The sequence below is a fragment of the Amblyomma maculatum genome, chromosome 1 (assembly GCF_055883805.1).
Source record: "Amblyomma maculatum isolate TAMU_Amacu chromosome 1, ASM5588380v1, whole genome shotgun sequence".
Taxonomy (NCBI): Eukaryota; Metazoa; Arthropoda; class Arachnida; order Ixodida; family Ixodidae; genus Amblyomma; species Amblyomma maculatum.
In genome coordinates this window covers 390,228,769-390,252,692 of record NC_139344.1, presented here as the reverse complement: position 1 = coordinate 390,252,692, position 23,924 = coordinate 390,228,769, and the positions used below count along the sequence as shown (strand labels likewise).

The 23,924-nt window shown below is 47.7% G+C and overlaps 1 protein-coding gene across 2 annotated transcripts in view; it reads left to right on the top strand.

Moving 5' to 3' along the window:
• Nucleotides 1-23,924, top strand: part of LOC146208514 (cell adhesion molecule Dscam1-like) — a 110,213-nt gene that overhangs the window by 37,658 nt on the left and 48,631 nt on the right. For both annotated transcript variants that reach the window (XM_084594365.1, XM_084594372.1), the window contains exon 2: nt 9,331-9,615. In XM_084594365.1, the coding sequence (XP_084450491.1) occupies nt 9,331-9,615 (285 nt within the window). The remainder of the gene's footprint in view (nt 1-9,330; nt 9,616-23,924) is intronic.

Here is a 23,924-nt window from a genome sequence, read left to right as displayed (position 1 = left end):
ATGTGAACGCACCCTTGAAGGCCCACATAAAGACAACGCTAACGAAATTGAAAGAAGCGTTTTAGGTAGGAGCGCTGCTGCTTCATGCGAATGCAGTGAGTTACGAAACGAAGCGAGGCAACAACTCGCTCAACGCACACGAAAACGAGATCTCAACTGAAAGATGTATTAACGTCTGCGACCGGTGTGTGCCATGAAGCCGGCAAACCGTGACAGACCTCTTTAAGCAAGAGATGCCAGACTAGCTGGCTAATTTTGTGAAAACTCATGACGATTTGTTCGGGATTACACAGTATATGCGAACAGAGCACAGGCAGTGCGCTCGTCCCGTGTACCTGTAGCTTGCGCAACTACCCATGACCGCTCAAGACTCGTGTAATATGTTTCTACCCTAGTAAGGCAGAATATGCAGTTCGGCATGAAAGAGATACAGAGCCCTCTTCACGTCAGGCACGAGGACGTTTCTTTTTTCTCGATGACAAGCAACATCACAATCAGAAAGAACTGTCGCGAAGCGGGAATGGATTCTCGTATCTGGCTGAGCTGTATATCTTCCCCGACGTTGTTGTAAGCTGATAGCGTTAGAAGGCAAGAGCGAGGATTTAACACAGAAGATAACGCCGGCTCTTCAGTGCAAATCCTAGGCCATGAGTTTGGCTTTATAGACATTTTAGTGCGTATTGTAGTGGCGTTTTTTACTTTTCTTTTTCTAAACATTGCACCGACCTAAGCGAAACACTCTTTGCTAAAATATTCAGTTCAGTGTCAGCCCTCGGTCCTGTGCTTTCTTCCGTCCTATTTTTATAGCACCATAGTCATCTCACTTTTCACTCGTGTTTTCTGAGCTAAATTGATGCACCAGACCGTGACGCATACTGTATGGCATACATACAGTATTCACGGATCACACCTTGGTATTTTTATACAACTAAATAATTTATGATTGAATTTCTTCTTGATGCTGTTTAGATTTCGTTTTTTATCAGCTAAGCAATGACTGTGTAGTTAATGGTTAGGTTACGTGACGCATTAAAAAAAAAAGCTGCAATAAATGGCTGGTACGTCGTTCTCTTGAAGCAGACTGGCTTGAACGTTGCACAACAAATTAAAAATACATATCAGCAGTGATATTGCTGCTCTTTCTTTTTCTTTTTTTTTTTAGAGACCTGAACACCAACTGCATGCAGCCATGCTTCAGTGCTTCAGTTGAAGATACCGAAACAACATCATGGAAGAAATGAAATAATAAATTATTTAGCGGTCGTGGGAAAACACAGCTCTGTGATCGACTCACAGCTATGTCGTACAAACAGGCCCTGCTTTTGTTCCACAACACTGCGCTCATCTAATGGAGAAACCGAGCCGTGCAAATAGGTACCTTCAACATAATCCCACGTTATTGACATCCATGCTTCTCTTCGTGCGTTTGGGATATCCACGTTCGTGCCCGTTCACCCTTGCCACCGCTTTTAGTGCTTCTTTTGGCATGCGTGGCCCTTTTTGCTCTTCCCCTCGCGCGCGGTGCGTTCGTTACCCCGGCGTTCGAGAGCGTTGGTGCGCGCTCTTTTGTCGCGTACGCCGTTGCCGCTTTCAGCGGGAGACTCGCCCCAGTGCGCTCGTTAGCGGAGGACGACGCTGGCGGTGCGTGACACTGCGGGGAGGCCCGCTGAGCACGCTGCGCCTGCGCCGACGTCGCGTACGTCAGCGCTCTGCACACAGGGCTCGCGCTCTTTTAGCACTGACAGGAGAACCACGCGGGGCCAACGTCATGACGCCGGTGTTGACACTGAAAGCAGAGACCTTGCGGTCGTGCCGCGTGGCGACAGCGCCGTGTCGTCGACGGCGTCCGACCCTTGTGTTTGACAAGCGCGCCTGAATGAGCTGCAGCGGCGTCTTGACGGTCTCCGCCCGAACTGAAGTTTTCTTGTGTTTCGGTGAGGAAAATTCGCCGGAAGAGCTTCGGGGCAGAACAGACTCTGGCCTGCATCCAGAAGACGACTGCTCTAAACTCCGCGAGTGCTGGAGTTAGCGGCAGGACTACAGGCGACTGCTTCGGCGTAGCACTTACGGCGGTGAGGGCGCTCAGCTGAAAGCCACATCAAATGTAGTCACTGCGAAAAATTCACAGACAGTCAATTAGATTTATACTGTATATATTCGAGAACCTTACTTTTTTGCAGCCTTTACAGTCTTTCTGCAGGAGACGGGGATTGTGAAGTATGCAAAACGGTAAAAAGGAAAATTAATCAACATTCATTTTTATCATGTTAGAACAAACTTCTTTGGCTGTTGCTTGGATATAGTTGTTCAACGCGATGATTTTGTGCACGGTGGTAGCGTATTCCAAAATGAAATAGCTGGGGAATGAACCGCCTGGGGTATACGAATTTTTTGTTGACTGAATATATGGTGACAAGTGCGATGACTGCAGTGTGACTGGAGACAAAGTTGTGATTCAGAAATGTGTTTATTTGCCAATGTGCCCCGACCATTCCTTTTCTTCTTCTCGAATTCAGTGGTGACTAAAATTATCGGTGCACGTTTTTCGTTATATCTGAGCCTTCGTTATATCTAAGTCGTTCCTCTCTCCCACAGAAGAAAAGAAGACATTTTCGTACTCTCCATTTCACCACCTGCCTACCTCGGCAGGGACTGTTCCATATGTCAACCAAGGTGGAAGGCACCAGGTGGCAGGTGACAGACGCTTCAATACCACAACACCGCTTTCGTGGTGGTGTGCCTCTTATTGCTATCGCAAAAAAATCTAAAAAAAGAGCGAAGACCGCGAGAAGACATGAAACTTCATTTCCTTCCTCTTTGCCTCTGCAGTTGGTAGAAGATAAAATGGCGTGGCGAGCGGAACGAAAGGCAGCGTGTCTCCTTTTCTACATTGTAAACAGATGTACGCGGATAAATCCTCCTAAGTGTGCACATTGCGCCAGTACCGTTGCAGACAGTGGAATGTACGTGCGGCTTTGCAGATGAGATGCACCGACATCCGACATTGCGCAGTTTACCTGGCGCGACGGTATCGGTGCCAGGGCCACACGCAAGCACACTGCGCGCACCTTAAGAGGCATGCAGCGTCAGTGAGGTGCATCGGTAACCCCGTGTCGCAAAGCGCTTGCGATCGGTCGCGTCGGGTTCCAGTTGTGGTGCTGGAAACAAAGAATAAAAAGGCTCAAAAACTAAAAATCGACCTTGTAATAAAGATATATACACCCAGACAGCATAAACTACGGACGCAATAACGGTGTTTTGTTGGCAATGCATTGGTCCTGTGAACGGTTGTGCACTGCCGACAGAGTACCAATATTGGGATTCGTGCTGCTGGAGTGCGGTTGAGGTGCCAATTGATTATTCAGAAGCCAGTCTACAGAACCTTCCAAAGGGAGAGATTGAGATGGGAGAGAGGCAAACAGCCGGAAGTACTGCGTGGTTTATTGTATACCCTGAACTGGGGGAAGGAAAGAACAAAGGAGATTCGAATAAAAGTGAAAAGTGTGAAGAAGGTATGTACTGGCTCCGAGTACGGCAAAGTTGCATCACCATCTATAGTCACAGCGCGCACTAGTTTAACAGAAAAAATTCCGTGAGACTTAATACCCCAGTCAAGCGTGCAAGTTAAAGTGCACTTCCGCGGAGTGCACTTCGCAGCTTGAAAGAGACTTTACGCTACGCAGTGCTAAACGGGAAAGCGAAGTTCACTCGCATAAGCACTCGTTGGTACGAAACTAGCAACTGAAAAACGTGTTTTAAAAAAGAAATTGGAACCTCCAAGCGCGAAGTTCAGGGAACTGCTTTTTAAAGTAGTAAAACATTTAAAAAATGCTTAAAATTTGACACCGGGCCCTTATCAACGAACACCATGAAAAATAACAACTGAAAATGGCGTAGCCGCAGTGGCACACCACTCATAATGTGGAAGCAACGTACGCGGTTACATCCCGTTTTTGTTATTTGATATTCTGCCCGTCGCTATTATAAAACATTTCATCAAATGAAAATATGTACAAAACACGTAAAATTAACTTGTATACATATCCTATTACATAATACATTTGTGACGAAGAAATTTCTGCCAGCGAGGCTACGCGCTCAGCCCTCGAAGTCTGTTTTGCGAACGCACTCCGACCTGAGTGCACACTTTGGCAAGTGCACTTATGTTACGCTGTTTAGCAGCGGTAGAATGCACTTTTCGTAAGTGACACTCGCCGTAAGTACACTTTATTTTGCGCGCTTGACAGGGGTATAAGGCGCAAACTTAGCAACTGCCGACGCAGTAACTGTTAGGCGAATCCTTGCTGCTTCTTAATATCATCAGCATCACCAGCAGCTACTGCAAAAACAATACAATGAGGAAAATAAATACGAACGTGCGCCATCAAGGCTGTCCGGTAAAGAATGAATCAAGCGAACAGCCTAAATTCCTTCTCGCGACGCTCATTCAATATCACCGACGAGCGCATAATTAATGCCTACTTACGGCCAGTCCACTGATCGTATTCCGGCCCACGCGTGCTTATACTATAAAACGCAATTCGTACTCGCTGTCAAGTGATGCAACCCTACGAAACCTATAGCGGTGATGCAAGAATCGCTCCTCTGGTTTGTGCGTGTATATATAAACTGCGGTCCGCCAGGGCCTCCACAGCAGCAGCAGCCGTCGGCGCAGCCCGGCATTATTGATCAAGGCGAAAGAGGAAATCCCGCCGGAAACGGTCCGACCACCTTCACCGCTCTCTCGCTGGTCCCTCAGACCGGCCGCCGCAAAGCGCGCCCTTATTACGACCGATCCGCGGAGCAAGACCCGGCTTCACGGGTCCCCGTCGAGGCTTCGCTGATCTAGCGGCCTCCGCAGTTGCTGCTTGCGACGTATACGTTCCTGGTGGGAAACCGAATTTCCAGGCTATCAGTGCAGCTGCGCGGCGAGCCGGCACCGTCTTTCGCAACGTGCGCGAAAAAAAGAAAATAATAAAAAAAAAATGCCTTCGCGGTATCGCGCTTGCACCGCGGCGGAAAAGAGGTTTTTGGCGAAGACGTATATAATATGTATATGTCTTACAGCTTTAGAAGGTGGTGGCGCAAATCGAATTTATGCCGTTTTTCCAAATAGGGTTCAAGGCGCGCGCAGGCTTAACATTTTGTGTGTATGCGTGTGTCGAAAGGGTTTTGCTTGGCGGAGTGCTCGAATCTTGGCAGATCCCCTCCAAATTAGACAAGTACGCGTGATGGCATTAGAGGTTTCGTGATCTTTTGCGCAAACTTTCTCCGACAAAACAGCGGCTTTCTATAAGGTGAGTCGGAACGTCCTTAGTTTTTCCGGCTTCTACAGTCGTTCCAGTTCCTCCGAATGGCCTTGCATAAGCAGACAAATAGAAAGAGCAATTTAGTTTGAAATAAGTATAATTCAAGTCATTGCGCTTCTGCGATGCAAAATAATCTCCCTTTGGCTGGATAGATGTGGAAGAGGGCAACGATATCTTCACGCCAGCCGTGCAGTGTCCACTCTGTCAGCTTCGTCCTCTTTCTCAACGCTTTGTCGTGCCCGTGTTCCTCGGTCGTCATCTTCGTCAGTGAGCACACCACTTTGGTACCGCGTTTCCAGGTAGCAATATATATAATAGACATACAGACTCATCCGTGGTTGTATCATTAATTTGGTCAGAATTTTCACACACTTGGGGTGACGGCGACGTTTGACTAAATCCATCATTAAGAGGTGAAAGTTTTCTCTCCAGTGTTTCTTTCTTCGAGTGCCAATACACAGTACTGGGTGCGTCCCAGCGAATTGCCATGCACGAGTGTTTATCCTCTTCATTAATGGAGGAAAGTTAATTTCGATATCGTAATAAAGAATCGCGCTCCGTCTCACTCGCTCGGTGTCAGTCACATAGTCCAGTTCACCTTTAGTAGTTGGTTGTATGTAGCAAAAACAACAATAGTATTGTTAATTTATAATAACAAAGAAGCACGTTATAGTTAAGGCGGGAATTGAAATGACAAAGGAGCGCGTATGAGTGAGTCCAATGCGGCACTTACCTTCGGCATCGGAGTAGTTCGCATCACGTTGGGTATCTTGATCTTGTCTATCTGGGGTCAATGTGGTTTCACTTTGCGCCTGCACTGATGCTTCGCACTGTGCCACTGCAGGAAGAACGTAGTCGCGGTGGCGTAGACACGCACCTAACGCGTAAACAACGAACCACCGGCGGGGCCGGTAGACCGCGGAAACAAAAAAGGGTTAGAGGGTTTCGATGACTCCTGTTTAAGTGCGCAGTGACATGGTCCGACAGCGCTCGGCGCGACCTTTTATGGGACCATTAAGGGGGACCCAGGTTAGCGCGTGTCCGATCACGTCCCTGTCGGTGCAGCGTGACCAGGGAGAAATAAACAGCGGCGAACGAATGCCAGGTAAAAATGTCCGGCGACAGGGGACGGACCGCAGGCAGCCGTAAACAAAGAGTTTACTGTCCCCGGAAGCAGCCGCAATTCGACGCCGTTCCAAGCAACGTTGACCGCCTTTGCGGATACCTGCTAACATTGTCATAGAAGGGCATGTCATTTGTAGATGTGCGCTGAATTAATGCGTACATGTGGGGCATTAAGAGAAATGTAGGTATTGAAATCTGAATTTATAATATAGTTCAGTTCAGTACATGCAAAGGTGACGCTTCGTGGAATTCGTCTCCTTACGCAGCATTCCCTTGACAGCTGATCGCTACTCAAAGAAATAGACGCCGCTTGGACAAAAGAGGATATATCTCGGGGAAAAAAAAATACAGACGGGAAAAAGAGGAAAATGGGGTGATGGGACGAAAGGGAGGTGAAGAGAACTAGTCATGTACGATTACGAATGATAGACTTCAAAGCAGAACAACACTCGTTTTCGTATCCCCCTTTTCGCTGCTTTTTCTTGTTTGTTTTGCTGTTTAAAGAAAGTGAACAAGTATGGTCCAGTGTTAGAGCCTTACCTCAGATTTACATTTACATTCCCTTCCTATACGGCAGAGCGTTTATATTCTCTGTACCACTTAGTTTAAATTGTAACCGAAACGATAAAACCCGCTATCGAATATGCAGCAGAAAAACGCGAAATATGGAAAGGTATGGTTTCATGGGAACGGTGAATGTGTCCGCGCAGTTATCGTAATAAAACTAAGCGCAGGTTACACGGTCCGCCGGCCTGAAGAGAACGAACTCCCGTGCAAAAAATAATTTAGGACCGCTCTTTCGAAAGAGTATACGATCCCATAAGCAGCAGCCGGAGGGCGCTATCACGGGTACGCTTCCTGGGAAATGCGAAATCGTCGTGCCCGCCCAGCGGTGGCTCTTCAAAGGCGCACTCATGCACGAAACACCCGCCGGTCTCTTATAGGGGCGGCGGCTGAAACAAAAACGCGTTCCCTTATTCCGAGGCCATTCCTTGGTTTCCATGGAAACGAGGTTTCGAGTCGAAGATTAGACGCCAGAGCTGCGGGGGCGCTCTGATACCACTGGCTCGTTTCACAATGGCCGACCCAGAGAGAGAGAGAGAGAGAAAGAGACGAGGATTTCATTTCAAAAATAGAATACATTTTCGCGGCTCATAAAATCGATATCAAGGCGAAGACTGCATGCATGTGTATTGTTTGTGGTGACGTTTATACATTTTCTGCAGAAAGGCGCTATTTTTAGAGTGATCCAGTTTATCTGCTTGCTGATGTTCTGTTTCTGTCCTCCTTTTTACTTGTTCTTTAAAGAAAGGCTGTGTGTGCTGTCGCGCGCAAAATTGTGCTGCTGATTTCCTAAACACAAACAAAAAAGGAAAAGCTTGAAACGCACTGGCGAGGCTAGTAATTTACTTTGTAACGCACGCACAGGCAAATGTGCGTGTAATTGAACCGGGGTTTAGAGTCAAAAAGTAAACACGCAAAAGTATCGATTTACACATAAAGAAATAAGCATGATTAGAGGGAGGAGCACTTTATGCCTTCGTCTTACAGGTAATAAATCTGCGAGACATGGTGAGATATTATTCGCCAGAGCTTAGTGCGCGGAAGTGACATATGCTAAGGCCACATTTCATGGTGCGTAATAAGCATGCTTCTTTTCGCGGTCCGTTTTTGCCCCTTTGGTATCGGCTGTCTCGAATGCTTAAGCTGACAGATGATATTTGCTGCTGGTTACTTGGCATGACGTTACAGCCGGCTAATACAGCTTGTGAAAGTGTGAAAGAATGGATATAAAAAATATAATCGCTACAAAATAAGCACCTCTGTTGTACGGACAATGTGCTGCTACATATGCTGTCGCGCTGACGACAAAAAAAAAAAAAAAATAAAATAAAGAAGAGAAAAGCCAAGAAAAATGACAAGCGTTGTTAGGCACAACTAACCTTCAGTAAATAATCTGCAATGTTGGTTACAAATAGTCATCATGTCTGTTATAACTGATGCCCGGAGCTTTGACAGGACCAGGGATAAGTTATGTTTAAGTAATTTGCAATGTTGGTTACAAATAGTCATCATGTCTGTTATAACTGATGCCCGGAGCTTTGACAGGACCAGGGATAAGTTATGTTTAAGTAATTAGTTGTCGCAGTGGGCTATATCGCGTCTAAGCAAAGCTGTTCAGTATAGGCGTTAACAGCTAGCCCCACACATCACTATAAACTCAAGTATCCCTATAAAGGAGTAAAATGGAGTAACGTGCCCCCTAGCACACTCTCTATCAGAAGCAGGGTATGTTGCCCAAGCCTTGGGGTAGATACCCATAGCTAAAAATGCAGAATACATAAGGTCGTCAACGGAAACAGATTGTCACTTCAAAATATGCGAAGCACTCGCAGTTACCATCTATCCGAGATGTATATACCTCCTCTAATGGCTAGTATCAACACCTCCAGTGCCGTTATTAAATGTCTTCTTCGATCGATAATTTCATCAAAAGAAGATTGTTTGAGGTGGGAAAAGAATACCTTGTTCCTGTAGGGAGTGCGCCAGGTAACACGTTACTGCTTTTTTACTCGCTTATAGAGTAATTCTTTTTTTGCAATGTACACACTGCAAGATTGTTCATCTGCGACAGGCATGTATTCAAGAGCTGGGACATGTTCGAAGTATACCTGATAGCCGTCGCACACGTTTGCCCAAGCATACGCCGCAAGGCTATCATTCTTGCTTCTTGGTCACGAGGGCGACATTTTGCGCTAATTAAATTGCATTTCTTGACATTTTTCGGAGTAAGATTCGCACCGTCCTTGAAACGGCGCATGTCATGGCTCGCGTATTTCGCGCAATGCTTCGCTTTAATGTCGCGCTGACCTTTCTATTCTCTTGGTGCGTGCAGGTGAACCCAAGGTGCAGCCGTTCCACTTTCCCAAGACGGTGCTGAGGGGTGAGAAGGTTCGCGTCGTTTGTTCGGCTGCGTCCGGCGCCACGCCGCTCAGTTTCCAGTGGTTGCGCGACGGCCTACGGCTTTCCGACGGCGCGCACCACGTCAGCATCAAGACATTCGAGGACTTCTCCGTGCTCGAGGTGTCCAACATCGGGGTAGCCCACAACGGCAACTACACCTGCGCCCTTAAAAATCTCCAAGGAAGCGACTCCTACTCGAGCCAGCTGCTCGTCCAAGGTGGGCATTCGCATGCATACCTATTATGACGCATGTACAGTCGCCGTAAATCTAACGTGGAACAGATGTATAACTGTCACTGGATCGTCAGACACGGCGTTAGTTCGGTTTCCGACGTTCTCGACGCTGCATGCGCGGCGCCAACAGCTACCGAATTCTGCAGACCTAGCCAGACTAAACAGTGTAAGCAGTAAGAAAGACTAGCTGTCCTTATTGTTACTTAAAAAACCCACAAGCGCACCTTCTATGACTGCATTTTACGTGCAACACACCACATCTTCGCGCAAAGCTAATTAAGGCTTCTCTTTCCTTTTGTAATCTCTAACATCTAACCCATTAAACGTGTGTACGTTTCTGCGTGAAAATATGTAACATCCGTGACTCGAGGATTATACTAAATAAGTATAGCGCTGACAACGTACTGCCCTGCGGGTGTGCCACAAACTTTGAGCCCGCATCAACTCTGACGAGTCAAAGCCGCACTGCTCCGAACTGTTAGTTCCCCGCAAAAAAGACCTCGACACAATGTACAGGAATTTTCACCGCCCAGAAAAACCTGACTGTTCACGTGTATAGCGCGCCGAATATAACGAGTTCGCCGAACTCATTACGAGGGGAATGCGTTTTCCACTGTCAATTAATTCGACAATGTGACAGCGCCAATAACCCTAAAATAAAATATGAAGAAGGCGAAAATTCCCGCGCGCGCGCGGGCGCGTTTGTCTGTGTGTGTGTGTGTGTGTGTGTGTGTGTGTGTGTGTGTGTGTGTGTGTGTGTGTGTGTGTGTGTGTGTGTGTGTGTGTGTGTGTGTGTGTGTGTTTGTGTGTGTGTGTGTGTGTGTGTGTGTGTGTGTGTGTGTGTGTGTGTGTGTGTGTGTGTGTGTTTGTGTGTGTGTGTGTGTGTGTGTGTGTGTGTGTGTGTTCGTGTTCGTGTTCGTTCGTTCGTTCGTTTACAACCCGGGGCGACAGCGGAGATGAGGAACGCTGTATTGGCGGGCTACGGTAATCCTAACCACCTGAGATAGTTGAAAGTGCAATGACTTCGCACAGTACGGGGAAGCCTATGGCCTCTGTTGCTTTTCGGCGCATTTGTTGTTGGCTGCTGTAATTAACATGTGTTTTTGCTCAGCGTACGGTTACCATGGTCGCGTAAGGTTTGACGGACTGTGTCAAGATCCCACATCTTCAATGGGGTACTCGGAAAGGCCGGTGCTGCCATGGCTCGGCGTCCCTTACGTAGCCCGGTGCCACGCCCATCCCGCGAGGAAAATGGTGGGAAGACGCGGGGGAGGGGGACCGCCAGAGTCTCCGAACACCGGGTCTGGCGCGCTCTGTACTTGGCGCCTGGCGATCGATGCCGACGCCACCACAGCTCGCGCTCGCGCTCATACACACGCACACCACCAGCCTTATTCTGCGTGGCTGGAGCTCCCCCGCTGAGAGCGCGGCAGCAGCGCCAGCGCCGCCAAAAGCGTGTGCTCGGCCCCTTTATCTCGCTGCAGTGACGGCTGCAAGCGGCCGTGCAGCGAACCTCGAGCTCCATGTGACGGAAGAGAAAAGGCCAGACCGCGTGCTGGCGGCAGCTGTGTGGCCCGGGCCTAGGGTGGAGGGCCCACTGTGCGCGCGTTGACTCCATTCGGCGGAGGCTGTTCCCCCAGTGCTGTCGGGCCATAGGCGTGTGCTGCGTCCCGTGCTTTAGCAAGCCCAAGCAGCGTGACCATCCTGGAAACCTCCTCTGTAATATTCAAAGCCAAAATGTGAAAGAGTGAACCGCTTTTGAATGCAGTAGACGTGCCCGCGTTGTAAGTCGCCCGGCGAATTTATTCTGACGCCTCAGAACGATGCATTGACATTTCTATAGCGGCAGCTTTCCTTAATAGTGATCCATTTCTCACGCTTTCTTCGCTTCAGGCCGGCCGCGGGTTTTGGCTGCAACGTGTACTACGTTTATTTCTCCTCCCGACGTTCACTCTTGATAACGGGGCAAGCCAGTATTTCTTTTTTTCTTCCATAGGATGGTGCATTGTGAGTGCCTCACATATTTCGCTCTTGGTTAGCAGGTCCTCGTATAATTTTAAACGACGTGTTACGAAGGTGATTAAAATGTCGGGTAAGAGGTGGTGGAATATGATATTTGTAAAAAGGTCCCAGACTACGGCGCTTTGTGGAAGGAGCTTTCATAAGGTTGCTACAGTTCAACACATTACGCGATGTGTGCGGTTTGGTTTTGTTTACACTGTTTAACGTCCTAAAGCAGCATTGCAGGGACGCCGCAGCTAGAGGCTGCGGAAATGTTGACCATCTGGGGCTCTTTATCATGCATTGGCATCGCAGAGTACACGGGCGTCTAATTGTGATAAGCCGACATTAAAATGCGTCCTTCGCGGCAGTGATCGAACCCGGATCTTCAGGATCACCAGTCGAGCGCTGTAACCAATACTACCGCGGCGGTGCCGTCTACACTTCAGAGCCCGAATTGCGAATCGTTTTGTTGTTGTGAAAAATAAGAACAGCAGTTTATTCCCGAATCATAGTTAAATAGTAGCATCATACTCATGTTCGAAGAATATGCACAAGGGAGGTGCGATGCTTCGTCGCTAAACAGTGGTTGAACCTCCATGAGCATAATATACGCTCATGTGGCTAAAAGTGCGAGGCAAGATGGATGATTAAAGCACACTGTTCAACCCGCAACTACTTATATTGGCGTGAGTACTAGTCGTTTGCGGAACTAGTGATGTTGCCGCCACCGTTACTTTCTCGGAAACTTACTGCAAGGGAATGGACGAGGTCTAAACAAATAAATAAATAAAATGGAGTTAGTCCCCATTTCTCCTCTTTTAGCTTAGAGTGCAGCAAGCATTTCACAACATATACTCTGTAGGAGTTCTTTTAGGGCCTTTAGGCAAAGCGCCGTGAGGAAATTCTGACATTAGCCCCTATTTGTACAATGGCTGAAGTGCATCGTACATTTTATTTCCAGAGATGATAGGGACCCTAATTTCCGCGAAAGCTTGATGGCTTGGTGGATTAACTAAACATTATATAATCGACATAAAACGTTTTGAACTTCGACAACCATGAAACTTAGGGTTTGCTGCAAAACCGCCGAGGTTCTCACGGGAATTACCATAAAAAATGAAATTAAACTTCAGTGTCTTAATTGCAATTACGTTTTGGTTGTGCGACGATCATGACTCTTCTCAGTTTGTCCCCACTTAGATCGAAATGCGTTGTTTTGTTTTAAAGACTAAAATATCAAAATACAAACGACAAGCCCCCATTCAGCGCGCACGAGAACTTTGAGAAAATTCGGAGCGTATAGCTCGTAGTCACACAGAAAGGGGGTGTTAAATTCGCGAGAATACGATATACGAGCCCGGCAGAAAGCGGCGCGCGCATTCTGGCTGCGCTCGCTTCCCTTTTGTCCCCAACTCTGGGGATGCATCGCGGCATACCAGAACGGGGAGAAGAGAGCCGGCGCGAAGTGGGCAACGGAACGGGTTCCCTTCTTTCCCATATCTCCCCGTGCGCCTTTGTTTTGTTTTATTTTGTCCATTTTCCTTCTTTTATTAACCGCCTATTGTGGAACGGTGCTGGCTGCAGCTTCGCGAGCGGAGACAAAAGGCGGTTGTCGTGACGCTGGGGCTACGTCGACCCGGCCTTCACTTGGTAGCGTGCAGAGACTCGGGGTTGAAGTAGGATTGAATCTTCGAAGTTGGTGAAATATGTACAAGCAGGTTTAATGGCACTTTGAGAAACTTATTTACAAGATTATTTACACGAAAAAGAAGGGTACATCAGCAAAATGGCAAGCGTTGAGAGTTCATAGCGAGAAGCGACTGGATGAGCCGTTTACCCAGGGCCCAGAGCGACATTTCGTGCTCTGCAGCGTCCTTAAAACCCCCTATGTCCAGCCCCTCTCTGAAGATGCTGACCAACCAAATCCAGGGCACGCCCCTCAGATATCGGCATCCAATCGAACACATCACTGCACTGATGGTCTGAAGCACTGACTGGCCCGGCATTGTTTCGTTGAGTCTGGTCACTTGTTGGTGGGAAAAGCTTGGGAACGGCGAGGAGGTACATTTCTATTCTTCAGCCAAGAATCGATAGGCAGCTGGTTCCGGCAAGTGGATTTACTTCTCAGAAACCCAAGTGCACGTGGGCGCCGCATACGCTCCCAGCATTGTCCGTTTTCGACAATTGCAAATCTTTCCTGCATTCCCGGGAAATCATTTAGTGGCCGTATGCGTCATGCTCCTTTCTTGTCCTGCACGTCAGCGGACATGTCACTCTGTCGTCTCCTTTGGATAGGAGGCATTCATCACTGGAGGATAGCACTTCTCGACTGGAAGGGTGAACAAAAGAAAGAAAGCACTTCCTGTTATTTCCCGCAGGGGGACGTTTCTTTGTGTTTTTCCAGAAGTTCTCTTGACAGGGTCAATTTGGCATTTGCAGGTTGTCCACAAAGCAAAACAGGCTTACAAAACAGGATTCCTGGAAACAGGCTCACTTAGAGCCATTGGAACATCACCACATATCCACAGCACTTATCCATGCCCACAGGCGAACAATAGAGCGCGCAAATGCGGATGCACGGTCGTAACAGCCTCCTCCCCCGCCAGAAGAGTCTCGGAGGGCAGCAGTCGCAGCTGCTGCATGAAGAGACGACTTAATGGCCTGCACGTGAACGCTTGAAGCTCGCTGTTGCTTGTCGCGTTGTCTTGATTGTTGTAGGCCAAATTGCTCGAGCTGTCTGAAACTCAACCACATGTCTAAACAAGCACTCGGCTCCCGTCTGAAGAGACCAGGTTAAAAGAAAACTGCCATTGTTGTTCGAGAAAAGCCCACTCTCAAGACGTTCAGGACCCACGTATGCCTCGAAAACCAAACGTGCTGCTTTACATAGTCACACATATACAAGCGCACGAAAAAAAAAAAAACCTGATTATCAATTTGGATACATGGTGAGGAACATCTCGGATCGCTTAGAAAGAGCGGCTAAGCGCGTCCGCATTCCCATTTAACTTCCCCTTTTTGTATCTTATTTCAAAATTGTACTGCTGTAAAATCAAGCTCCACCTAAGAAGGCGACTGTTCTTCGATGTCGCAGTTTGCAGCCAAGCCAGGGGACAATGGTCCGTCTCTACCGTGAATTTGGCCCCTCCAAGATAGCACTGCAATTTTTGAATGGCCCATACAATGCAAGCGCACTCTTTCTCTGACGCGCAATAAGCCCTCTCTCTAGAACTCAGTTTTCTGCTCAAGTAGAGCACGGGGTGCTCATTACCGTCGTCATCTCTCTGGCAGAGAACAGCACCTAGCCCTCGATCACTGGCATCACACTGGACCGTGAATTCTCGGTCATAGTCTGGAGCTCGCAATACCGGACGGCTAATCAGCACAGCCTTCAGGTTTACGAAGGAGGCTTCCTTTTGTTCGTCCCAGACTACATTTGTCGGTTCTGTCTTGCGGAGAGCGTCGGTCAGAGGGCTAGCCAAAGCTGAATAGTTAGGGATGTAGTGATTGTAGTACCCAGTCAGACCTAGGAATGCTCGAATTTCCGTCTTCGTGCTCGGCCGCGGATAGTCTGCTACCGCAGAAATCTTAATCTCGCTGGGTTTCCTGAAACCTTGACCTACATTGTGACCCAAGTAGTCCACGGTCGCCCTTGCCAGGCAACATTTCTCGGCCTTTACGGTTAGTCCAGCTTGACGCAAAAGGCTCAGTACAGCTCTTAGATGTACCATACGGTCCGCCATGAGTCGGAAAAAACCGCAATGTCGTCTAAATAAGGCACCGCGAATGTTTCACACCCCTTTAAAACCCTATCCATGAGTCGGGAAAAACAAAATGGAGCATTTTTGAGCCCGAAACTCATCATTGTTGGCTGGTAGCTGCCCGTCGGAGTGACGAAAGCCGCGTATCTGCTGGCGCGTTCAGTGAGCGGTACTTGCCAGTATCCTCGAGTAAGGTCCAGCGTAGTCACATATGCCGCTCTACTGACCTGTTCTACTCTCTCCTCAATATTCGGAATAGGATACACTTGATCCCTGGTGAGAGAATTTAGCTTTCGGTACTCTACCACAGGCCTAGGGTCTTTACCTGGAGCTTCTACTAAGATCATAGGCGAAGCATAATCGCTTTCCGAGGGTTTTATTACTCCCAATTCCAGCATGCGAGTTACTTCCCTATCCGGAATTTCTCTTTGCCTTGGAGAGAATCGGTAGCACCTTGATCGCACTGGCACGTCTGAAGTCAGCTCAATATCGTGCTCAGTCAAATCAGTCCTGCCTGGCCTGTCCACGAAACAGGCCTCAAACTCTGTTATTATTTCGCCCAGATCGGACAGCTGGGATTTCTTTAGTTCTCCTCTCTGCTCCGTCTTTTTGAGAAGCTCCTGAGCGTTGCTTCCTTTTCCGCTGAGGCAAATCAAGTTGTCCCCCATCTCCTCGGGAAGGTTTAACGTTAGATTTACCACGGCTTGCTCCATAGCTAAGTCCTCTCGGGTTCCACTTAAAAATCTCGTGAGATTACTAGACACTGGCGGCAAGAGGTTACTCTCAATAACGTCCTCATTCCGCGTCTCATCAAGCTCACTTTCAAGTTGACTTATCTGAGATGCCTCGCTCTCAAAGTTTTCTGACCCGCTATCTTCCGCATCGACCGCTGTTTTAACTGCCGTTTCCTCCGCTGTGGATTCTTCTGGAATGAGCAGTGTAGCTAGTTCTCGCGCCTTTGAACGTGTTAAGGCTTGCACAACTCTGTCTCCGAAAAGGATGCCCCTCTTTCGCAGTAGCATGTCCGATTTGTTGGAGAACAAATACGGATAGCACTTAGGAAGCTTTCCTGAAACGGCAGCCTCGGTTGTCAACTTGCCGAAAGGGCCCTCGATGACCACGTTCGCGATTGGCAAGCACACACTCTGTTCCTCCACTACCTGGCGGATCCACGCACACTGTCCTGTATGGTCGGAAGGCGACACATACGCCGGATGGACAATATCCATCGTTGCGGCCGAATCGCGCAGTACCTTGCAAGGCTTCCCGTTGACTACTAGGTCATGCAGGTAGGGTTCTAAAAGCTGCATATTTTCATCGCAGTCACTGACATACGAGAAAGCAATCTTTTCTTTCCGGCAGTTGACGGCAATGTGACCCTGCTCATTACACCTAAAGCATGTGAGCGGCTTCCTAGCCTCAAGCTTTTTCTTTGTGTTCTGCGCGTTGGTCACTTCCCCACTTTTCTCACTGCCGTCCTTTCTAGGGCGTTTGCCTGAAGAAGCCTTCCTTTCTTCGTTTGCAAATCTAGCAAAGTGCCTTTTCTGACGGTTATTTACACTGAACTTGGGATTGCGGAGCCTATCTACTGCTGGGTTGCTGAATTGTCGGCGCGAAGCGTACTCCTCAATGAGTTCGGCAGCTTCAGTTGCCGACTTAATTTCGCCTCGGTCCTGTAACCAATTTCTTTCTTTTTCTGGGAGGCAGCTAAAAAACTGCTCCAAAAGAATTCGCTCGACTACAGCGTCCCTATCACTGTAGGAATCAGTGCTCTTTAGCCACTCGCCCAAATTAACTCTTAAATTGTACAGGAATTCAGGGTAACTCTCGGCCCTGGACTTAGTAGCTTTCCGAAAACGTTGTCTGAACGCCTCGGCGCTAAGCCTATACTTTCTCAGAAGGCAAGCTTTGACCTTCTCGTAGTTGTCCGCGTCCTCCTTGCTTAGCCGCGCGACAACCTCCGCTGCCTCGCAGGGCAGAACCGTCAATAATCTCTGAGACCAAGTGTCTCGCTGGAAGGACAGTTTTTCGCAGGTTCGCTCAAAGTTAGCCAGATACAGACCGATATCCCCTGATATCACATATGGCTGCATGTACTTTGACATCTTGAAATCTGCCTCCTTGTTGAGAAGAGGTACCGCTAGCTGGGGACAATCGCCCGACCTCTTGCTCAACTCTAGTTCTAATTTCCGGAGCTCAATTTCTTGGTCCAGCTTTTTTGCTTCTCTTTCACGCTTCTTTTCCTCTTTTTCCCACTCTTTCTGCTGTCTGAGCTGTTCCTTTTTTTGACCGATGAGGTTCCATGCTTCACTGAGCTCCTCATCATCGGTTCCCAGATCAGTGATTGCCTTTATAATCAAGGGTTTTCGTGCCAAACCACTTGTATCAATTCCCAATTCCTCACACAATAGCAACAGGTCCGGTTTCTGCAGCTTTTGTAGGTCCATGATCGCTCCGAGTGTCGGCTACTTCCAAAACAACTGTGCAAACTACCAAACCTAAAGGCGTTTCAACACTTTTTACCAGTTCTAAAATCTAACCCTGTTCTAGAACCTGGTCAACATCAGAAGAAAAGCCAAGCACTCACCCACACATGCGATCGATGTTCCGAGCTGCTCTCTTGTTGGCCGATTGTTGCTCCTGCTTGTTGCTTGAGATGCCACCTCCGATCACAAGATGTTGTGGCTTGTAGATTCTGATCCACCTCGAATCACCAGATGTTGTAGCTTGTAGATCCAGATCCCACCTCGAATCACCAGATGTTGTAGCTTGTAGATCCAGATCCCAACGCTGGTCACCAGTTGTCGTGACGCTGGGGCTACGTCGACCCGGCCTTCACTTGGTAGCGTGCAGAGACTCGGGGTTGAAGTAGGATTGAATCTTCGAAGTTGGTGAAATATGTACAAGCAGGTTTAATGGCACTTTGAGAAACTTATTTACAAGATTATTTACACGAAAAAGAAGGGTACATCAGCAAAATGGCAAGCGTTGAGAGTTCATAGCGAGAAGCGACTGGATGAGCCGTTTACCCAGGGCCCAGAGCGACATTTCGTGCTCTGCAGCGTCCTTAAAACCCCCTATGTCCAGCCCCTCTCTGAAGATGCTGACCAACCAAATCCAGGGCACGCCCCTCAGATATCGGCATCCAATCGAACACATCACTGCACTGATGGTCTGAAGCACTGACTGGCCCGGCATTGTTTCGTTGAGTCTGGTCACTTGTTGGTGGGAAAAGCTTGGGAACGGCGAGGAGGTACATTTCTATTCTTCAGCCAAGAATCGATAGGCAGCTGGTTCCGGCAAGTGGATTTACTTCTCAGAAACCCAAGTGCACGTGGGCGCCGCATACGCTCCCAGCATTGTCCGTTTTCGACAATTGCAAATCTTTCCTGCATTCCCGGGAAATCATTTAATGGCCGTATGCGTCATGCTCCTTTCTTGTCCTGCACGTCAGCGGACATGTCACTCTGTCGTCTCCTTTGGATAGGAGGCATTCATCACTGGAGGATAGCACTTCTCGACTGGAAGGGTGAACAAAAGAAAGAAAGCACTTCCTGTTATTTCCCGCAGGGGGACGTTTCTTTGTGTTTTTCCAGAAGTTCTCTTGACAGGGTCAATTTGGCATTTGCAGGTTGTCCACAAAACAAAACAGGCTTACAAAACAGGATTCCTGGAAACAGGCTCACTTAGAGCCATTGGACCATCACCACATATCCACAGCACTTATCCATGCCCACAGGCGAACAATAGAGCGCGCAAATGCGGATGCACGGTCGTAACACGGTCTTATTCTTACTCTCTGGGTGAACACATCGAAAATTTACAACGCGAAAACGTTTAGTCGAAAGTAGTTGTGGTATACTTGTAGTATGGCGATTGAAGAGTATGCTCTAAAGGTGAGAGAAATATCTAAATTAGGCATGTGCTCTATATGGTTTTGTGTCCTCGGCTGCCGGCTTACCAAAGCACGGTATAATAAGCATGCGCTGCCGTCTCGTAATGCAGACACAAGTTGAGTATAGAATACTTACACGAGGCCAAAGGCATGCTCTGTCATATGCGCTTTGACATAAGATCTTTGTTATTATTAACATTATCATCATCATCATCATCATTATTATTATTATTATTATTATTATTATTATTATTATTATTATTATTATTATTATTATTATTATTATTATTATTATTATTATTATTATTGGGATTGTTTCTGTTGCCGCGTCCAAGGCCACTCCTAACTAGCCGCCAATCAGCAAAACGTGGTCAACACGGCCGCAGAGTTTGTAGAAAAAAAATTGCATGTTGTTCGCCTCAGCGTCCCTTTAAAAAACGACGGGTCATAGGAACCTTTCACGTTATATTGCCATGAATATAGAAGGCTAGGAACTAATACAGTAACAGTTAACTTTGTAGCTTCCCGGTATGCAAGATAGGCGTAAAACTTTACTCCGCGGTAAACTGCAACGTTCAGCCTTTTGAATTTTTATCAGCATGGGAAAGAGATCACTCCCCGCGGTGATCTTTCAGCTAAGCATACACACGCTCACCGCACATTGCGGAACAGTTCAGATGCGGAGATGACGTCGAAATCGACATGCGCTCAGAAGTTCCTTCGCCAGAACACGGCCCCGGGGTTCTCTTTCTCGATGGCAAAAGGAGCGAGTCTCAAAATATGCATTCAATTAAACTGCCAGAGAAGGCACACCTTCGCCTGTTCTTTTCCTTTTACTCTCTTTCACACATCTTCGTGTTTCCAAATCGAGACCAGTCTTTCTTCTTGCGTCGTGTTCTTACCGGAGATGGTCAATATAACGAGAAAGCCGGAAAGTAAAGAAAATGAGACGGAAGTGTGGGAGGACGTTCGGTTCTTTTCGCGACGCCTAATTACCTCGCAGCTGTTCTCTGCTGCCTGGACCATTAAACTTCGGCACCGACGCGGTCGCCAAGTGCTATTATTTATTTTGATATTCCCTTCTCTTTCACTGGCACGGAGCTATTGAACGCGCTATTCCGCGTCCGTTCATACTGTCGGGCTTAAAAGAGAAATCGACGTTTCGAATGTCATGTATGGTGCGGTCCGACATTATTTAAACAAAATTTTAATAAAGCGCCTGGAGTTTGGCTCAGGAAAACTGAATATATATACCTCGTAGTTCCCTCGGGCAAAAAAGAGCTTCTTTTACCGACGAGTAAGCTCACCCTCAGCCAATAGAAATTGATAATGCTCTTACGGAGCAAAAGGTAGGCTTGCTGTTTTAAGGATAACGTCGTACACAGCGCGAATGTGGTGGTGTCAGGGAAATGAGCTTTCTTTATTATTTGTATCATTACTTTTGTTTTCTGTGAGCTGAGTAAAGCTTGCCAAACGCTAGGCTATAGTGTAAAGCCGTGTCATTCATATTTAATTACTACATTTATGCAACTTTTTTTGTTTTCAGCCAGTGTACAGTGTACTAGAATACGTTGACGTAACTTAGTATAGTGTGGCACGGATGACATTAAGATTCGACGTGTTTGGTGGGCACTGCGAAACAAAGTCGTGATGCACGAAAAAAAAAAAAAGAGTTGCAAATATTCCAAGCTCGTTGCCGGAGACACCTGCACTTTCCTGCTTGTTCCACCTAATCTTAACTGAAGCGCGAAATGCTCAAGTTTTCTGCTCGTGTAAGCGCACCGGGCGTTTCAGCCTCGTGTGCTTTTTCATTGTCTCCGCTATGTATGTACGACAACAAGAAGACACACTAGAGTGTCTTAATTACACTGCACCCTGAAGAGAAAAAGCAGGTCGCATTACCAGGACAGGTCGAGCTTCGGAGGCACATGAAAAGGCATTCACTCTTCTAGAGAGAACGTATTCGAATAAAATAAATCGGTATAGCAACTTCACAAATATTTTTTTTTTTTTGTGGGGGAAGGGGGGGGGAGGCGCTTTCATTGCCTTTGACATAGCCGATCTCCTATATGAATGTTTCATCATTTTGCTTCCGTCCAAACAATCTATGTATCTGCATGACATGGTCTCAAAATCGCACGTGGTCAGTGCTTCCAAGCTCCCATGTGAAACGTTGGCCAATCAGTGGTCAAGCAGGCCTCTCCCTTCGTCCCGAGTTTTTGCCGCCATGTTGGAAAGCCCAACCACGATGAACCCCACAGCATCCGATCCGGCGAAGAAGGGGAAAAGTGGGGAGGAGGCCAACCCAACGTGGAAGGGGAGGAGACACGGCAAAGCAAACGGGTCAGAGAGGTCGATCCCATCTTTCAGGGAGCACGCGGGGGAAGGAGGAACAAGACGGTGATGCGGAAGAGCAAAGGCGGATGCTGCAGCCTCCTCCTGATGCGAGACTGTGTGCTCCCGCAGCACCACTGGCCGACATTGCCCGCACCAGCGCTGGGGGCGGGAGAAGAGAGGGTGTGGGCAGCTACGGGACGCGTTCTTCCGAGACGGTCCGGAGCGACGTCGGATCGATACATACGCACCGTTGTGGAGGCTCTGCTGTGCTTGTGTGTACACACATCCACGATGGCGGGGCCGGAAGAAACGGCCGCGGAAGACGGACGACTACAGTAATGGCAAGAGGCGGCCGCTGGCGAGGGGAAACGAACGATTCGCGAATCGCCGCCGTGGCGCATTTCTGTTCTCTCTCCTCCTCTCTCTTTCTCTGACGTCATGCGTGGTCCCTTCTGTGACCGAACGCAGTCCTTACTCCTTACCGGTGCTTCGCCTTGGCAACGCCTCTTTTGTTTGCGTCTAGGTGGAATAGTTTGTACAACGTTGGTTAGTACTGCATCTTCGCAGGTCGTGTTTGCTGTTGGTACGTTTGACCTCAAGCATCGGGGATGCTCGCCGCAGCGTGCCGCGCCCGAAGCGCTGCACTGTTTCTTCTTGCTTGCTTTTTGCAGAAAGATTGCTCTTCGATTTGATTTTACTCGGTGTTGACTCAGTGGCTACATCACAAGGATACAGTGGGACTTTGAACACTCGGGTACTAAACCCGATTCACCGATATTTGCTCGCATATGCGCACGAAACGCCGCCTTTTAAGCAAAAAGAAGAGAGAGAGAGAGAGAGATATATTAAGTAGGGTAAATGGCTCGCCTTCTTCAACGGCATCACCCTTCCCGAAAAGTCATGTCGACGCTGCCAGGAATTGCTACGCCGTTAACTCTGGTTGCACTGCATTCTCGTGTCTCGTCACTCCGCAAACGCGACCTATGCACGCTGCATCAGACGAATGTTTTCTCATGTGCGCTCAGGTTTAAATTAATGAAACGGCCAAGGAGCAGGATATGCAGAGCTTACTGTACAAACGTAGTGCGTTGGCTTAAACGGTACATGCTCGGAATGACGGTATGCGTGTGATCACACTACATTGCTCCATGCGTTACTTCGTTCAAGTGCATTATTGAGGAAGCAAGCTTTGATTCTCAGGCGGCGATTCTCAGGCGGCGATTCTCAGACGGCGTACAAATGCTGTTCCACTGCCCTGCATAATCACTGTCAGAACTGGAGAACGAAATCGGTACAATGTAGGAATCCCAGAGGAGGAAAGGTACCCATGGTGTGTTTTGCGTATCGGCTATCTCGCTGGTTTTCGTAACCGAGCTGCATGCTTGCTCAATATTATAGCTTGCAAAGACCATTTCTCTGTATCGGAACGCAGTAACGTAAATTTTGTTTAGTCGGTCGCTTGCTGCTTACTACCAGCTTGTAAAGAATGAGCAAACTAGATTTGACAAACTAGATGGAACAGCACGACTGAAGTGACTGCAATTCACTGCCTTTCGCAGCACGTGAAAAAAACTTCCACTGTCAAGTTAATCAGCTGTGAAGCAAGCTCCCCGCTCTGACAACCGACTTGTCTTGAAAACAGCAAACGGGACAAAAAGCAAGTGTGAAAATAAAAATGTTCCCCTCGGCTTCTGAGCTAAGCGTTGCTTTCCCGCTTGTTGTTTTCCTTCGCGTTCGAAAGTTATTGCATTTTCAACTTGCGTTGCCAGCTTGAAACGTATTCCATCTTCTCTACCGCTTCAGTTCTAACGAAGTTTTCCCTATTTCGGGCCTGTTTCGACTTCTTACAGTACAGTTCTCTTTTCTCTTACTATTTTTTTTTTTTTTTTTTTTTAGCTGAAGCGCGGAAAAAGAAACCTTTTCACGCGATGTCAGAAACAGGTGCGCTGGAGTACATCAGCTCTTCCGATCAATAGATACCAAGTGCGCCTTTTCCCCGCACAGTCGTGATAAAAAAAAAAAAAAAAAAAAAAAAAAAAAAAAAAAAACAGAAAACATGCACAAACAAAAATGAACTCGTGTTCATGTTCGAGGGGACCGAACGGGGGAAGCAAGCAACATTTACGTGCGTTGAGACGCCATTAGCGTTAGAGATCACTTTTTCTATTTTTTTTTTATTTTGGACTTTAATGGCTGCGTTAATTATAGAACCGTGGGCTGCAAGTCGTTTTTGAACTTTTACCTTTAACAAGCCCCAGATAGGTCGTTGTATTCTGAGGCTTAACGTTATCTGCT